The sequence below is a fragment of the Peromyscus californicus genome, unplaced genomic scaffold (genome assembly GCF_007827085.1).
Source record: "Peromyscus californicus insignis strain IS unplaced genomic scaffold, ASM782708v3 Scaffold_5__1_contigs__length_169319896, whole genome shotgun sequence".
Lineage (NCBI taxonomy): Eukaryota > Metazoa > Chordata > Mammalia > Rodentia > Cricetidae > Peromyscus > Peromyscus californicus.
The window spans coordinates 74,786,026-74,802,428 of NW_026294573.1; the positions used below are offsets into that span (position 1 = coordinate 74,786,026).

Genomic DNA, 16,403 nt, shown 5'->3' on the forward strand with positions numbered 1-16,403 from the left:
TCACTGAATTTTCCCAGAGAACAGAAGAAATAAATATGGAAAAGGTATGTTTTTGTGTGCTAGAATATTCTTTCATCTCTTTCGCATTAATATGTACCAGGGTACCTTCATTTAAGGGAAATTTCTCTAGATTGCCACTCACTATGTCCTGGGAAAGCTGATTTAGCTTTGAAGGAGAGCTGATGTATCAGTATATACACATTTGTATATACATTGCATATACATTAATGTGTATACATGTATGCATATACATTAGTTTATGTGGTCACACACACAAATTAGTAGACACATTAATGTTCTCTGATTTAAGTGAAAAACGAAGTAAAGATCCAGCTGTCATAATAAGGAACCATTCTGTCAGGAACCAAACAGGCAGTCCTTGATTGTGTCCTGGGTGTTCTGTGTGGGCGTCTGGGAAATCTGAAGCCTCATTTTGTAGCTCTGGTGGCATATACTTGCTATTAGGAAAAACAAATGGGATATTGTAGGAGGAATCCTAAAAAGCCTTTTTAATAAAACAAACCCGGGCCAGGTATTGGAGCGAACTGGAAGATCAGAGAACCAGAACAAGCCACAGCTACCTCACCTCGCCGGATCCTCAGCTAGTCTTGTTTCCTCAGACTGGAGGCCTCTGAGTCCTCATCCAGAATGGGTCTCAGCTGAACTGCTGCTCAAAAGCCTGAATGCTTAACCAGGCCAAATGCTTAACCAGCCAAATGCTTCTAGTTTCTGGTCTTCTGCTTTCTACTACCACTCCCTGGGATTAAAGGCCTGTGTCACCATGCCTGGCCGTTTCCAATGTGGCCTTGAACTCACAGAGATCCAGAGGGATTTCTACCTCTGGAGTGCTAGGATTAAAGGTGTGAGTGCCATCATTTTCTAGCCTTTGTATCTAGTGGCTGTTCTGTCTCTGACCCCAGATAAGTTTATTAGGGTGCACACTATTTTGGGGAACACAATACCACCATATTTCCCCTTTTTTGTCTAAAATTAAAAAAAGCTTATAACTAATACAAGAAAAACTATGTCCAATAAGTATATACAATATACACAGTCAAGATTACATTAACGATGTCTAGTTCATTAACATTTGACAGATTCAGACAAAAAACTCCATTAATATATAACAATGTCCAGTCCAGTAACATTTGACAAATTCAGACAAAAAATTTTCATTACTTATTTAAAACAAGTAATTCCTTTTTAAAAGTATTTTTTTCTTTTCATAATAGATTCAATAATCTACCTTTTGTCATTTTTATATCTTCCTCTTTTTCTTTTTAGTGTAGATTCAGTGATCTACCCATTTATCCTATTATTTCTTTATCTTTTTTCTCAGAGTAGATTCGATCTACTTCATATCTATAGGATATGGATTCTTTTTCTTGGGTAAATATGTTTTGCTTCTGAGTTTATTCTTGAAACCCTGTAAAATTTCCCCACTTGATTATAATTTCCCATGAAGCCCATCATGAATTATCTACAAAGCTGTAGAGCATATTACTTTATCTTTATATTTTAACAACATACACTTCAGTAGCCCTGTGACTTTGTGACTCTGGCTGAAACACATGCTCTTCCTTTAGTGAAAGCTCACACATTATTTACTCAGCAGCCTCATAGCAATCATCACTAAGCAATTGAAGGGGCATCAATCTTGCAGTAAACATAAGAACAATCCTCCCATGCTGTGGAGAGAGCAGCGGGACATGTTAGCTTTCTTTGTTAGTAAATTCAAGACAGAAATAACTTTCTTCTCTTGTCAAGTTCCTGTCACTTTGTTAAGAATTAGAGATTGCATGTTTCCTAAATTTATAACAATATGTCAGTCTATTACAACTAAATGAATATGAACAACTCCGGGTTGTTTTTAATATGTAAGAAAGAGGTTCATTGCGTTGTTTTATCATCTTATCATTGGAAACTTGTATCTCTTTAATTGGCATGTCATATATTAAAATGTGACAGTCATGAATTATTTATAAAGAGATTTTTAATGCTGTGTCTTTATAGGAATACAACTCAAACCATTCTCCTTTTTATTCAAGAAGCCATTGACTGTCATGCTCTAATACTTTATGGATTTTTTTTTCCTCAAGTTGGAGAGAAACTTTGCTGGCACATTCAGCAGTCCTCAGAGTACAGGAATTGAACTACTTTAGATGGATAAAGCTATATGCAAGTGCATGGTTACCTCCAAGGCATTTTGGTCAGATACCCAGGGAGCTCCGGGCAACTCCATAGTGGGTGTTCTGAAGTCATAGGTATTGACAGGAGATCTTTGCCTTCACTAAGACAAAGTAGTTAAGGACACACATGGCTTAATACACTCTGCTCACCACCAGCTCCTGAGGGTGAAGATGGGCCCATTGTCCACTTGGTCAGTACTTGTTTTGGTTGGAAGAAAGATCAACAAAAGTTCATTATTATGTTATGCTTTAGCAGATATCTTGATAGAAAAAAAATCAGTACAGGGTTTATCTAATTCTTTCTCTAATAAATGGTTTACCATAAACAGAATTGTTTTATAAAAGTAATTTTTTTTCTATTCTTCTTTTCATATGTTGAGATTGTCTTTAAAGTTCTCTCCCTTCTCAACATCGGGTTGGAAGTTAAAATATTTGTAAATCTTACGTTTTTAATAGGAATTTATGTATTTCCAGACCTAATGTGGTTTTTCTGTCATTGTCATCATTGCAAACGTTTTTGGAGTTGAACTGTTACCTCAATAGATATGATGTCCAAAGGACCACAGAAGAAATATCTACTTTTCACCTAGAACAGGGTTGTATGAGTGCATCTCACTACCTGTAAGATTTAGAAATAGATGCCATAAAACTGAGATTTTAGTAAGGTCTGGTAATGTTTTCAAATTTAACTTATGATATTAATGGGAAATTTTCATGGGGTTCCACGAATGACTGCTTGGAAAGAACAATTCACTACTCCCAGGGATGATCCCCGTCCCTGATTGTATAATCAGAGTGGTCAGCCTCGAAACATACACATATAAACTGCAAAAATGGACTAAGAAGGTCATATTTTTATATATTTGTGCATACAAATACATACACACATATGTAACAATAATAATCAAAGAATAAGACTATCAATTTGAGAGTGAGCAGATATGAGAAGGGTTCACTGGAGGATAGCTGGGAGGGGCTGAAGGGAAGGAAGGGAGGGGATGAGTGATATACTTTACTTAGGTTAAAAACATATTAAATTTTTTTAAAGGATAGAGGAAAAAATCTTAGAGTATTACTTCACTTAATTTACCTGTATGAGGTTTAGAAATTTGAAACAGTCCAAGTTGTCTTAAGTCAAGCACCTTCAACTGTCTCCAGGTCTTCAGTTCAGAACTGTCAGTTCAGACTTCCATTAATATTTCTGATCTTGATAGTTTTGAAAATACGATTTTTTTTATTTAGAGTTTTCCTGATATTTATTCTAGATCATATTTGGGAATATCTCTGCAGGGTTGTATTGGGAGTGATATTAGTGTTTCTTATCACATAACTTGATTTATCCCATTCCTGATATTGCTAAGTTAGATTCCCTGATTAAATTTGTTTCTGTGTGTCTTCTCCATTGTAAACCTAGTACATATTTAATACATTTTGTTTGAAAAATATTTTGAAGCTACTAATACCACCCCAAATATTTCAATTTATATTCCATTTATACTGGTATACAGTCATTTTAGTCAGCGTGTTAAAGTTTATCAGGTCAAGTGCTTTATTGGCAATCAAATTGACTCACATTTATCCCCTTTTTAGCTGGCATTTGTGTAGTTTTGACATGTCCTTATTATTTCTTTCGTATGTGTGTGTACTTCCTTAATCAACAAGATAGTTCAATCTATGGCTTTTTCTTTCCTTGTTTCAGTGATGGCTGAATCTGCCATTCCCCCAAGAAGCTCTGTTTGCCTTCACTAGTGAATAGCAGGTGTGGCCATTGCTATTCAGTATTGCTTTTCCTGACCTCTTGCTTCACAACATTGAGAAATGTGTTTGGTTAGTTAATGTAAAGGGTTTTTATGTATAGGTGCACTCGTTAATAGTTGCATTTTTTCTGCATCTATTTGTATATATTGAAAACTGTTTATACCCCAGTGCTTCCATTGCTACCCCAAATTATATGTTTCATTCTGGTTTTCTTTTAAATAAAACTCTTGATGGCTTTAAAAAAAGTACTTTCTTTGTCTATAGTCAAAATGTGAACAGTCAGAACAAATGGCTTCCGCAGCTTTGTTTTAAAATTGTTTAGAGTAAACCACTGAATAATGGAGATTCAAGGCCAAAGCACAGCCTCTCTGTGACCATTTCTTTCCTTTTTAGCTCTCTTCCTACAACAAAGCAGAAACAAAACCAACAATCACCATTTTGAATTACAGCTCTACTTTCTAAAAAATAATCAAATTAATGATCTAATATGAATCTTTCTAGTGTGGACTTTATCTTAACATTCAGAGTAGAACTTGTACATGGGGAGTAGATGTTGTTTTGTGGAACATGCTTGTTAGTAAATATAATTTGATTTTAAAAAGCATAAGTTTTAAAGTAAGTGAATGGTAACTTTGTTATCATCATGAGATCCTCATACCCTAGAAAGGAAGGCAAGCATCAGTATAATTCCTGTTTATTACAATGTCCAGTAAAGTGTTGATAATATTGTTAGGTAAGAAGGTTAGGAAAACTTTATTCTTTTAATTTTCCTATTTCATCATAATTTTCTCATCTTAAAGCACAAAAGAATGATCACTGGCTAAGACCAAACACCGATATTGGTATGAGTTACTGACTTACTGCACTGTAAAATTGCACCCACCACATTTGGACAATGATCCAGTCTAACTGGGTTGGTGTTCTGCTATGCAGACATTACTTTGCGATTTATGGGATAATTGCATATGTTGCTTCTAAACAAGTTTGCTTTATTCAGTGACAAAATTGCCTTGTTAAGGCCTCAATATGTGAAGAATATTTCATCAAATGGAACTTTGCTCTGGAATGTGCTCAGCTGTTTCTACACAAAATTTTAGTAGCTACTATAGTTGAACTTTCTATCAGTTTATCTACTATTATTGTTTATATTTATTCAGTGTGTGTGTGTGTGTGTGTGTGTGTGTGTGTGTGTGTGTGTGTGTATACATTTGCACACATACCATTGTACATGTAGAGGCCAGAAGAAAGTTTGCACAAGTCTTCTCTCTTTCTAGTTTGTGGTTCTTAGTGTTTGACTTTGTTTGAACATGGGCAATACATATGTCTTGGTGACAAGCAATTTAACCTGCCGAGTCATCTCATCAGCTCACATTCTTCTTTACTCACATGTGGCCTAATCACAGGAAAAAACATCATAACGTAAACAACAAACAAAAACCATTGCTAATTCCTCAATACAGTAAATATTCTTAAAAGCAAAGAGTACTTCTTAAAAATTATTCATTGCATCTCACTCATAATTAGTCTTAAGGCTAGAAATTTAATGTATTTATTAAATAATCAACTTAAAATCTCATTAATGAGGGGATAGCTTTCTCCCGCTTGATATATATATATCCCCTGAGGGAGACTAGCCCTACAGTTAGGAAATACTTTACTTATATGATTTTTTTAATTCCATTCATTAAGCATCGTTTTGATAATGGCTCAGCACTTTGGCTCTATCAGAAAACACATTTTACTTTTGTTTTGTTGTTATTTTTCACTTTCAGAATTGCTGATTTTTGAATAATATGGTCATGATGTCAAAGCAGTACATATAATTTCATGATGCCTTGTAGAAGGCTGAAAAGGACAGACTTGTTTATATAGATATCCTTAAAAAAAGAATAATGAATGATCCATCTTCCCTTTCTAAGACTATATTCTGGGAAGGAAATAGTTCCTGTTTGTAGCCTGTTATTGTGGCTTGTTCTGGAAAAAAATGGTTTGAAGCACATTGGTGTTTAGCAATGTTGCAAATATCCCTCTTTCTTCTATCCTGTGATAGTGTGGTGTTTCCTCAGGCAGAAACTGAGAGTCATAAGTAGAGATACCTGTGTGGCCTAAAGTAACAGCATTAATGTGTTTTGTCTGCTCACATACGGTTTTCAGATCTGTTAACTGTTTACAAACAAAGTCTGCCATTTTGGTGTCTGGTCACAACAGAAATCGTACCATCTACTGTTCTTTTTGTACAGTTAAGCAGAAATCAAACAAAGCTCCAAGATACAAGCACATGGTGAATTTGAGCTCCCTAGGCAATGTACTGGATGCTTCTCATGTATCTCATGCTCTTCTATTTCTCATATATATTTACTTAATCTCTACCTAAAACCACTGGTAACTCTTAAGGAGCCAATTAATAATGTCTAAAGAAGAATGTTTGAAGTATAAGAACTAAAAAACATTACCGTCACATATCATGTGATGGTAATGTCTAATGTTTTATGCTTAGAACATAAAATATGCCCAAGTATTCTGTTTTCCTTTGTGCTTTCCATATTGTTCAGGCACCCAGTAAGAGGCCATCACTATTCATGATGCATGTTTATTTCATGAGAAACAGTTGGCATAGAGAAAACACAATAAGACTGAAATCGAATAAAAACACAACCAATCTAGAACTTACAGACTTTAACATTTGCTGTTTGTTTGACATGGAACAAGTAAGTTAATTTTGAAGACTCTGATTTATGTTAGTAGAAAATGGACATACAGACACCGCCACTGTCATAATTAAGCTGCCTACAAAGGCTCAGTTGCTTGTTTTAGACTTACAGGGCATCACAGTACTTAGTAGGGTAAATACTCTCTCATTGGTCCAGTATACTGTTCTTGCTAATTTCTATGTGACATGAATTGGCTTTTTTGAACTGAACAGTACTGGAGGGTTATATTAGTCTATGATGGTATAGTCCAGACGTATGTCTTAACTTATCTCGTTTTGTATAATCAGATGTTTTCTGAATTGGAATGTTTTTAAAGAATAGGACTAATAATGTCTTTGACTTTATGGCTTCATTTTTATAAAAAGAAAAAAATCCCTTCTCTGAATCACCAGGATTTACTAAAGACACTTGTCACTGTAGCTGACTTCCTGAATTTGTATTAGATTCCACATGTTAATGAAGAGCCAACACCAGTGCGTATGCCCCTAGCCTGCATGCATGTGCAGTGACATTTACACCATGGACACACCCTCATGAATAGGTAAATGGGAAAATTATTATTTTATTTTAAAAAGCCACTGTTGAATGTATGTTAATCTGAGATTTCACTTTTGCCTAGTATGTGTGAGTCCCTAGGTTGATTTCCTAGTACCACAATGAATAAATGACAATGAATGAGAGAGAGAGAGAGAAGGAATGAGCGAACAGCTATATAGAGCCCTCCATATGATCTACTCCTAAGGAAAACTTAATTCTACTTCTTTGGATAATAGAAACCTCATGATACAAAGAAAAGAATTTGGTTTTGGTATTTGTAGTTATTTGTAACATGGTGTCTCAGATATGTCTGTGTTTGAAATCTGCTTGTGGAACAGTCATCTGGCAGTGTAGTTTTATCACCATTTATATTGCAGCTCCTATTGTTCAGAGATGAAAAAAGAGCTTGGGTTCTGTAGAGGTTTGGAGAGGGCTCTGCTCCCTAAACAGACCTGACCTTAGGTTATCCCTGTGCCCCTGATTTGTGTGCATTGTTTTCTGCCTTGCAGTTAATGATTGCCACTCTTATTATACCAAACCTTTGGGTCACATGCTTCTATTCTTCTTTGGGCTGTTACTGGAGCTTGGCTAGTATGTTAATGTTAGTAGATGCAAGACACTGATGTCAGGCAGTGCCAGCACAGCTCATCTATTAACTTACTCTGTCCTCGTTCCTGGGAACTGGAGACAGTTATTCTTCCCTCAGTTTGGACAATAATTATATCACACAATATAGAGATTATCTAGATTACTATATGCTTCAGTTCCTGGGTCAGTTTGGCACAAACAAGGCTATCAATAAATATCTGTTTATACAATGAATGGTACCTTTTGCTGAGCATATGAGAAGTGTAATAATCCAAATGCTCTTTTTCTTCAGTTTGCTAATGTGACTTCCATAAATATATTATAACCTTATTTGACCTTCTTAAGATCATGTTTATTTAACATTTCCAAGAGACTCTATATTTCTTTTCATGTATATAAATTTACTAACTTATACACTGGATAAAAATGTATATGTTTGTCTGTCAGGCTAGACTCTCTCCAGTCCCCTCTCTCTTATAAATATTGGTACAGCATACATATGTACATGTAAGCTTTTAGTATTTTTGTTTTAAAAAGCAGTATATTATCAACATTACCAGTGTAATTTTTCCTTCATTTTTCTTTCTTCCTCTTTCCCTCTCTCTTCCCTTACTCACTTCAGTCCCTCTTTCCTCTTTTTCTTCTTCATCTTTGTCCTCTTCAAGGTACAACCATATGCTCTTCCTGCCAGAACCTCTTGAGGGATGAAATTATAGGTATGGTCCACAACCCCTGGCTCTTTGTTTCATAATAACCAAAACTTCCTCCATCTCAGTCCTTTCACTTTTTGAAGTGATGAAATTCACTTCTGTCCTTTATAAGATTCTTATATATTGCAGAGCCATATGATACTCAGTAACATAGATGCCATAGCTCCTGTCAGTTAAGTGGATGCCATGTTTGCTTCACATACATGTGGTTTATTCAGCTTGTCATGAATTTGAACACTGGAAATTGCATTATTCTCTAGATGGAATAGCAGTGAATCTAGATGCATACTCTACTGGCTTCTTCTCAGTAGCACTGCGTTCGTGTTTCGTCATGCAGCCCTAGTTTTGACTTTTAGAAGCTCACAACCAATTCATGCAGGGAAGTCTATGAAAAGAAGTCGGAAACTTAACTGGTGCTTCTCGGGCAGCCACTGTAATGAGTTCAAGAATCACATGTGCAGTGGCCATATCTTCTCATCTGAATTGTCTGCAGACTTAAATAACTGTTAGGAAACTGGCGTGAAGAGAGGTTCTGTGAGCCTGAAAGTCCACTCCTGCCTAGTATACTCAGATAGAGAATGCAGAGGGGCACTCTTCACAGAAAGAAGACAAAAAGAGAATATAAAATGTACTCAAAAATGGAAAACTGTTTAAAGGGGGGAAAAGGGGTGAGCCTTTAAGGGAATATAAATGCTTTCTGAGTAAATGTTCAAATGGTTGATACCGGGCCCTAAACATGTCAGGTTGTGTGTGTTTACAGGAGGTTTAAAGGAAAGAACGAACACAAGGTCCCCACCTTACATGGCTTCAGGAGTTCATGCATTTAACAATTGCAGTAATGTGTTTCATGTTCTGTACTCAGAGAAGTGAAGTCTGGGGACAAATTATCCCAGAAAAGAAAGCTGCTCGTCTCTCTCCTAAGATGCTTCTTTTGCTTTATTGTAACACCATTCATCTTAGTTACCCTTCCATTGCTGAGATAAAACACCATGACCCAGGAAACTTAAAAAAGAAAGCATTCATTGGACTTACGGTTTCAGAGAGTAGAGCCAATAATGGTGGAGCTAAAGCATGGTGTCAGGAACAATTAAGAGCTCACATCTAAACTCCAAGGGCAAGGAAGAAACGTCAAAGCCCACCTCTAATGACACACCTCCTCCAACAACACAATGCCGCCTAATACTTTCCAAACAGTTGTAGCAACTGGGGACCACACATTCATAAATATGAGCCTATGGGAGCTGTTCTCACTGAAACCACAACACCACTCTCAGCAAAACCTTTGATTTGTCAATGACATGGGAATGTTTGGGAAACTTAAGACATATTTTGGTGATACATGTGAGGAAGCATACCATTGATAGACATATTTGGTAAAATATGTCTTGGTGACATATTTGGTAAAATTTTTTTCAAGGACTATGACAAACAGTCCCTTAATAAAAGCTTCCTTAAATACCATTGTAAAAGATCCAGACCTGGCTGCTGCCAAAGACCATGTCTGGTCCAGTGGTCCTACAATAGTTGGGGTCTGTGCTAACTCTGAGTCCCATATTGCCTTCAAACGTCACGTAGAAGCCTAAGGTTGGGGCCACAACCTGAGGACTTGGTGGTGCTTGGGGGCCATGCTGGCAGAACCATCCTGATCTGAGTGGCCAGTGCTTCCACCCAGAACCAGGATATGATCTAGGCCCAAGTTGCTGCCAAGGGTCATGTCTTGGTCCATGGTTCAGCTTCACCTGGGGGTCTGTGGCCCATGTCAACTCAGGGAGCCTTAGGAACCATGCCAGATCAAATTAGAGGACCATGATGAGCTCGCCTTTCCCTTCACTGGCCCAGGGAAAGCTGGCCTTGCCTCTCATTGGACACTGCAGCAAGAGAGCTGGCCCTGACCCTCACAACCCTCATGGGAGAGCTGGTCCCTGAACTCTGGAGAGATGACTCTACCCTTCACCACAGGTAAGGGTGAACTGACCTTGAGGGCATGGGCATATGGGGAGTTGACTCAACCCCCTTGCCTGAGGCAGGTGACCCAATTGGCCAGGACTGACCAGCTCAGCTCCTACCCAGACCCTTGGCTGGGCCTTGGGTTGGCCCACGCTAATATCTACCCCATCTAGAACCTGCTGGAGCTTGTGAAGAGATTGGTCCTGTGGGACAATACCCAAAGGATCCCCAAGACACAGAATGGTCACAGGATATCCCAGAGGAGTTCCATTGAGGATCCAGTGATGGTGGTGTACCAAAAACCAGAGGCATTGAAAGAGACCAGTGATCATTGCAATGAACATTTGCTAGCAAAGCTGATGGGACAGAAGGGTATACTAGGTGACACACAGAGGCCCCCAGTACTACCAGGATCAATGAAGAGGTGTTGGAGAGGTGGGAAAGAAGCAAAGAGGTTTTTGTTGTTGTTGTTGTTGTTGTTTTGTTTGATTTTTGTCTATTTGCTCGCTTGCTTGATTTGTGTTGTTTTCTTGTGTGGGGGTGGCACTGCAGGAGTGAGAGGAGGGTATGGGGGGCCTCGAGTGGAATTGGGGGGTGCATGATGTGATATTCTCAAAGATTCAATAAAGAAGTTAAATTTTAAAAAAAAAGAAAAAAGATTAAGATTAAAAGGCCTAGTCAGGTTGATTTCACCCTGTAAGACCTCTGACAATATTAGGCAATAAGAATTCCTCAGGGCCACCTCAGGAGAACTCCATGGCCATAACAGATCATTTAGAGTTCTGTGGTTTCCTTTCAAATATGAAAGGTTAAATATTTGTGGAATTTGAGTGAAAGTAAAGACCTTCATAAAATTATTTGTGGATGAATGATGAAAATAGTTTAACCCAGTAAATTATACAATAGCTCTTACTTAATCATTCAGGGATATCCAAAGCATGACTCCCTACAAAACAGTGATATCCCTTTCTCATGATACCATTCAAGTCCTATTGATGTGGTTAAGTTCAACAGCAATGGCAAATGAACTCTGCAAAATGCTGACATTCCCATTTCTCTTTCTTTAGTGTAACTGAAAGTTTCCTATCAGCATATTTCATGAAGACATAAACAGAGACAACGCTCATGCTGTATTTGCACACCTGCTGTAACTGCCATTTTAAATAGTGTGTGTATGTGTGTGTGTGTGTGTGTGTGTGTGTGTGTGTGTGTGTGTGTGTGTGTGCTTGCGCGTGCATGACTCACTGAGCACAAGTATGTAGTCATCTGCCCTTTATGGCCTCTCAAAGCAGCAGACCAAATGGTTTCCTGAAGGTCAAGTCTGATTTAAATTGTTGATGAATTAGAAGCTAATTCTGCATGATTGAATATTAATACAGAATGGTGATAAGTAAGGCACTTTAAACCTTAATGAGCACATTAATGAATAGGACAAAATGTTTTTCTTTTCACCTCATGTAAAAGTTTAAAAATGCTAACATGGATGGTTTGTTAATTTTTGATAGCTGCCTTTCCCTAAGAGTGTTTATTTGGTTAAGGTGTTAATAGTACTGATTTGATGCCCAAGTTTCCACTGACTTGATAAATTGTCAAAACTTACGTTATCAAATGGACAAGGTAGTTTTATATAAATTACTAATAAATATAGAGGATAAAAAAAGCAATTAACATCTTCTAAACTACACCCACTGAGATAAGCATTCCAATTAGAAATTTCATTATTTCTACCGTCTATTTTATGTTGAATACTAAGTTTTATTGCCAAATACCTGACAGTCAAGTTGGAAGCGAGCCCCATCTGTCAACTTGTAACAGCTCTGGCTGTTTGAATCTGTTACATTGTGATGTTTCTCATGAAAATTTAATGAAGATAGTAGATTCAAAGAGGTTCTGTGCAAGGAAGGATGGTGGATAGAATTTAATTACCCTTATTAAGACTAAGAAAGAAATTCTCTTTACATTTCCTTGTAGATTAATATGCAAGAAAGGTATTCTTTGCCATGTACTTGTGAACATGAAAAGGAGGCTCTAGAGTGTTCTTCTTGAGCCAAGTTGGGAAAGAAAGTAGATGCAAATAGTCTGCTTGGGAGGCACAAGTCTTTGCTTCAAGGTACCTCCAAAATGGGGACTTCATTTCTCATAGATGGTTATTAAATCGAGATTTCCTAGGGAAGAGTCTTTAGCAAGTACCTGTGGCACAGTACATGGATGAGCCTGATTATTGGCCTGCCTCTTTTAGAAACATGCACGTGTGAAAGGGAATTCACCAGAAAAGCAGTATTGATGCATCTGTAGGCAACTGGTAGGTAAACCCCGTGGGAAGATGCAGTGCCCTGTGGAATACAGACCACTCCGAAAACCCAAGATGGATGTTTAAAATTATTAACCTAACTTGGTTGCCAGGAAAATGAAAAATACAAAAGAAATCTAAATTTTTTTTCCAGAAATCTAATTTCTAAACAATGAAGGCAATGTGCTGCACTTTTGAGCACAAGAGGTGAATTATTTTTATCATTTGAAGCAGTTTATGCTCAATGCCTGCCAAGTGGGGTGTTTAATACATGTGCAGTTGAGAAACCATTGATCTTTCTGCTTTTTTTTTTTGCTTGTTTCCTCCAACAACATTAGAACTATGCTGTACATATGAATATATTGACAAAACCTATAAAGACATAAAGCATACCTTGATGGAATTCAACTGAAATAGATTTTAAATTAGCACAGCCCGATTCTCAAAGTATTCCATCTTACTTTTAATTTTTAATTTTGCTTTAGAGATTTAGACAATCATTTTGAAAGTCCTAACTACTGTATCTGAACCTTGTCCACTGTAGACCTCTACTTTGTGGAGGATGGATAGGAATTTCAATATTTGAAGAAACATAGTATGATACCACTTTATCTTTCAACTCAAATGTACTTCCCTGAAAATTAACTTCATATTTGTTTGTGGACTTATTTATCCATTCATGTCTCTAAATACATGTATGATAATAAATAATCTCTCCTAAATGCAGATATTAATCTCAGATGAACAGCCTGTTTACCCATAGTCTGTAACTTGAATTATTAGCCTAGCAGCTTTTTCTTGCAATGGACTAGCTTATTCACAAAAACATTCCTGTTCATTGGCAGTATTTGACCTTCTTTCAGGAATCTGAAGAGTCCTGAACTATTCTGGTTACCTTTTTCTAGAAATTCTTAGACTTGAGAACACTGGCATTTAAAATCCTGATTATTGTGATGTCAGGATATCTGGATATAAATAAGACATGAATGAATGCATGTTGTACAGGGAAAAATGGCAGATTTACTTGCTTGTTGCTCTGGTAGCTTTGGTGAGGAAAAGATTAAATGTGTTTGAAGGAGATTGGAAAAGCTTTTAAAATAAGTTGATTTCAAAGGGGGGGGGGGGAGTTCCTCTACAGAGGCAAGGGACCTGATTTAACAAAGAGCTCGGTCAGCGAAGTATTGGAGATGGAGTTATACCAAGGCTATAGAAAAAAGGCAGAAAAGACACATAGGGCCAAGAGACCACATGGTGACAGCATCCGAGTGGAGATTTTGCAGTAGAATTAGGAATGCTACCTATTTAGCAGTCTCAGGTCAAGTGGGCCCATGGGTCTCTGGAGCTCATAGGAACCAAGAAGAAGCCAGGTGTCTCACTTGTCTTATTTCTAACTAACTGTATTTGTGCACTTTTGTTTATATTTACAAGCCTGTTTGGAAGGAAGTGTTTCAGTGGTCACAAGGAAATATATATTAAATTAATACCAAGGCTGATTGGAAGTCAAATGTTTGACAATACTGCTCATAGAGATATTACCCATCAAGCTAAAATCTCAAGTAGGGTTAATGTGGAAAACACTTTCTAGCCCTGGCTGTAAGTACTGCCAACGTAGTTTATTACTAGGAGCTTGGTGATGAGAGTGGAGTGGGGGTGACCAGTCTATACTTTCTCAAGATCGGTGTCTAGAGCAATTTCAATATGGCATGAAAAATTTATCTTTAAGTGGGTTAGAGATTCAAAATGTAGGAGTCACATCCTTTAAATCACTAGCCTTTTGGAAAATATTCTTTCATTGTAAAGAATGCATACTTTTGTGTTAGTAATCAGGAGTTCCCTTTGTTCTTTGGCAAAAATTACACTCAATTTTCTGATTAATTGAAATTCATTATGAAGAATTCATGCTGGTTGAACCACATGCTTCTTTGAAGAAGAAATCCATGTGGTCATAGTTATCTTTTAAGTGTTTGAGGAGGCCTAGTGCCAGAACATACATGCATACACACACACACACACACACACACAAACACAGTGAAAGCTCAAGTTCCTCATATAAAATGGTCTAGCATGTGTATAACCTTATAATACTGCTATGCTTTAGTTAATCACCAGATGGCTTGTAGCAGAATTTAATGTAAATGTTATGGGTGAATGGCTATTATACTCTTTTGTTTAGAGATTGACAGAAAAATGGTATTTTTGCATGTTTTAGTTCTCAAAACTAGTAGGCACAGAAGTCATGTGTGTGCAGCTTTATTTGAAAGCTATGAAAAGCATATTCCCTTGGAGTAGAGATAACTTATTATGCCTATGATCCTACTTACTTTTATTCACATCTGCTTAATTCTCTTATATTCTGCTGGATCCTGTGGTTTGCTAGTGTCATCGTCTACACTTAGGCTATTTCCATCTTTCTAAAGAAAACAAAATCCCTTCTTCCTTTTTGCCAGCTATCAAACTTTTCTTCCTAAAGATCCATTGCAGGCACTTCCCCTTTGGTGCTTGCTAATCACGAAAAGCACTGTCGTGGCCATTACTCATCCCTCCGTGCTCCTCGAGTACATCATCATAGCTATTTACAACACAATGAGCTATTTGTTAGTGCATCACACTCCTACATAGATTGTGTATAGGGCTGATTAAGAATAGACATGCTACCATGTCCTAGTGGTACAACAGTATATGGTTTATGTTTAGTTTTCAACAAATGTAAATAAATAAAAGAACAGATTTATGAAAAATAATGAATTCATGTTATTAGTTTTGTTAAAATAATTGTGCTACCTTTTGTCTTGCAGAGGATCAGATTCCAAGGGGTTTCCCTACCATTGACATGGGCCCACAGTTGAAGGTGGTGGAACGTACCCGCACAGCCACCATGCTTTGTGCAGCCAGCGGTAATCCGGATCCAGAAATCACTTGGTTTAAAGATTTTTTACCTGTTGACACAAGCAACAACAATGGTCGTATTAAGCAGTTACGATCAGGTAGGGTCTTGTCACTGTTTCTACTAACTCCTGGACAGTTTTTAAAACTACCTTTCTCATCTTTAGTTTTTAATTTCAATTTTATTTTATTTATTTATTTATTTTAGGTATTGATTTATCTCCCTCTTCTCCTTCTCTGTTGTTTAATGTGTTTCCATGTTTGTGAGGTCATGGCCTCATCCAGAATCTGTCTTCCCTTGGTGCATTTTGCGGCTTCTGTTTAATCCACATTACTCACTGCTGTGACTGTATTCTTAATAATTTTTAATTTACTGCTTTTCTGCGGTATTTGATGGGTTCATTTTCTCTTCTTTCTTCCTTCTTCATTTTCTTTTGAAATAATTTTAGTTCAACATTGGATTTCATTCAAAACTTGCAAGGTGCTCCAGTGGCTACTTCCATATAAAAATGTTCATATTAAACAAGAAAGTGATTCTGTTGTATTCAAGTGGTTTTTTTTCTGCTGTCTTTTCTACATTTAAGCTCATCCAAGTAGTAAATTTTAGTGAGTTTGGGCACATCTGCTTTCTTTTCTCTAATACACAGTGCACAGAAACATGAATTCATGAGTGACCAGATGTAGTTTTTAAAGTATTTTCTAAGTACCAATGAAAGGAAGGTATTTGATTAACACTGTTTCTGTGTCATTGTTAGTGAGCACTGCCCACACGATAGCCACGGTGGTGTGT

At 37.1% G+C, this 16,403-nt stretch overlaps 1 protein-coding gene across 48 annotated transcripts in view; it reads left to right on the forward strand.

Moving 5' to 3' along the window:
- Positions 1–16,403, forward strand: part of Ptprd (protein tyrosine phosphatase receptor type D) — a 2,293,154-nt gene that overhangs the window by 2,076,765 nt on the left and 199,986 nt on the right. For all 48 annotated transcript variants that reach the window (XM_052717072.1, XM_052717069.1, XM_052717068.1 and 45 more), the window contains one exon: positions 15,526–15,714. In XM_052717072.1, coding sequence (XP_052573032.1) covers positions 15,526–15,714 — 189 coding nt within the window. The remainder of the gene's footprint in view (positions 1–15,525; positions 15,715–16,403) is intronic.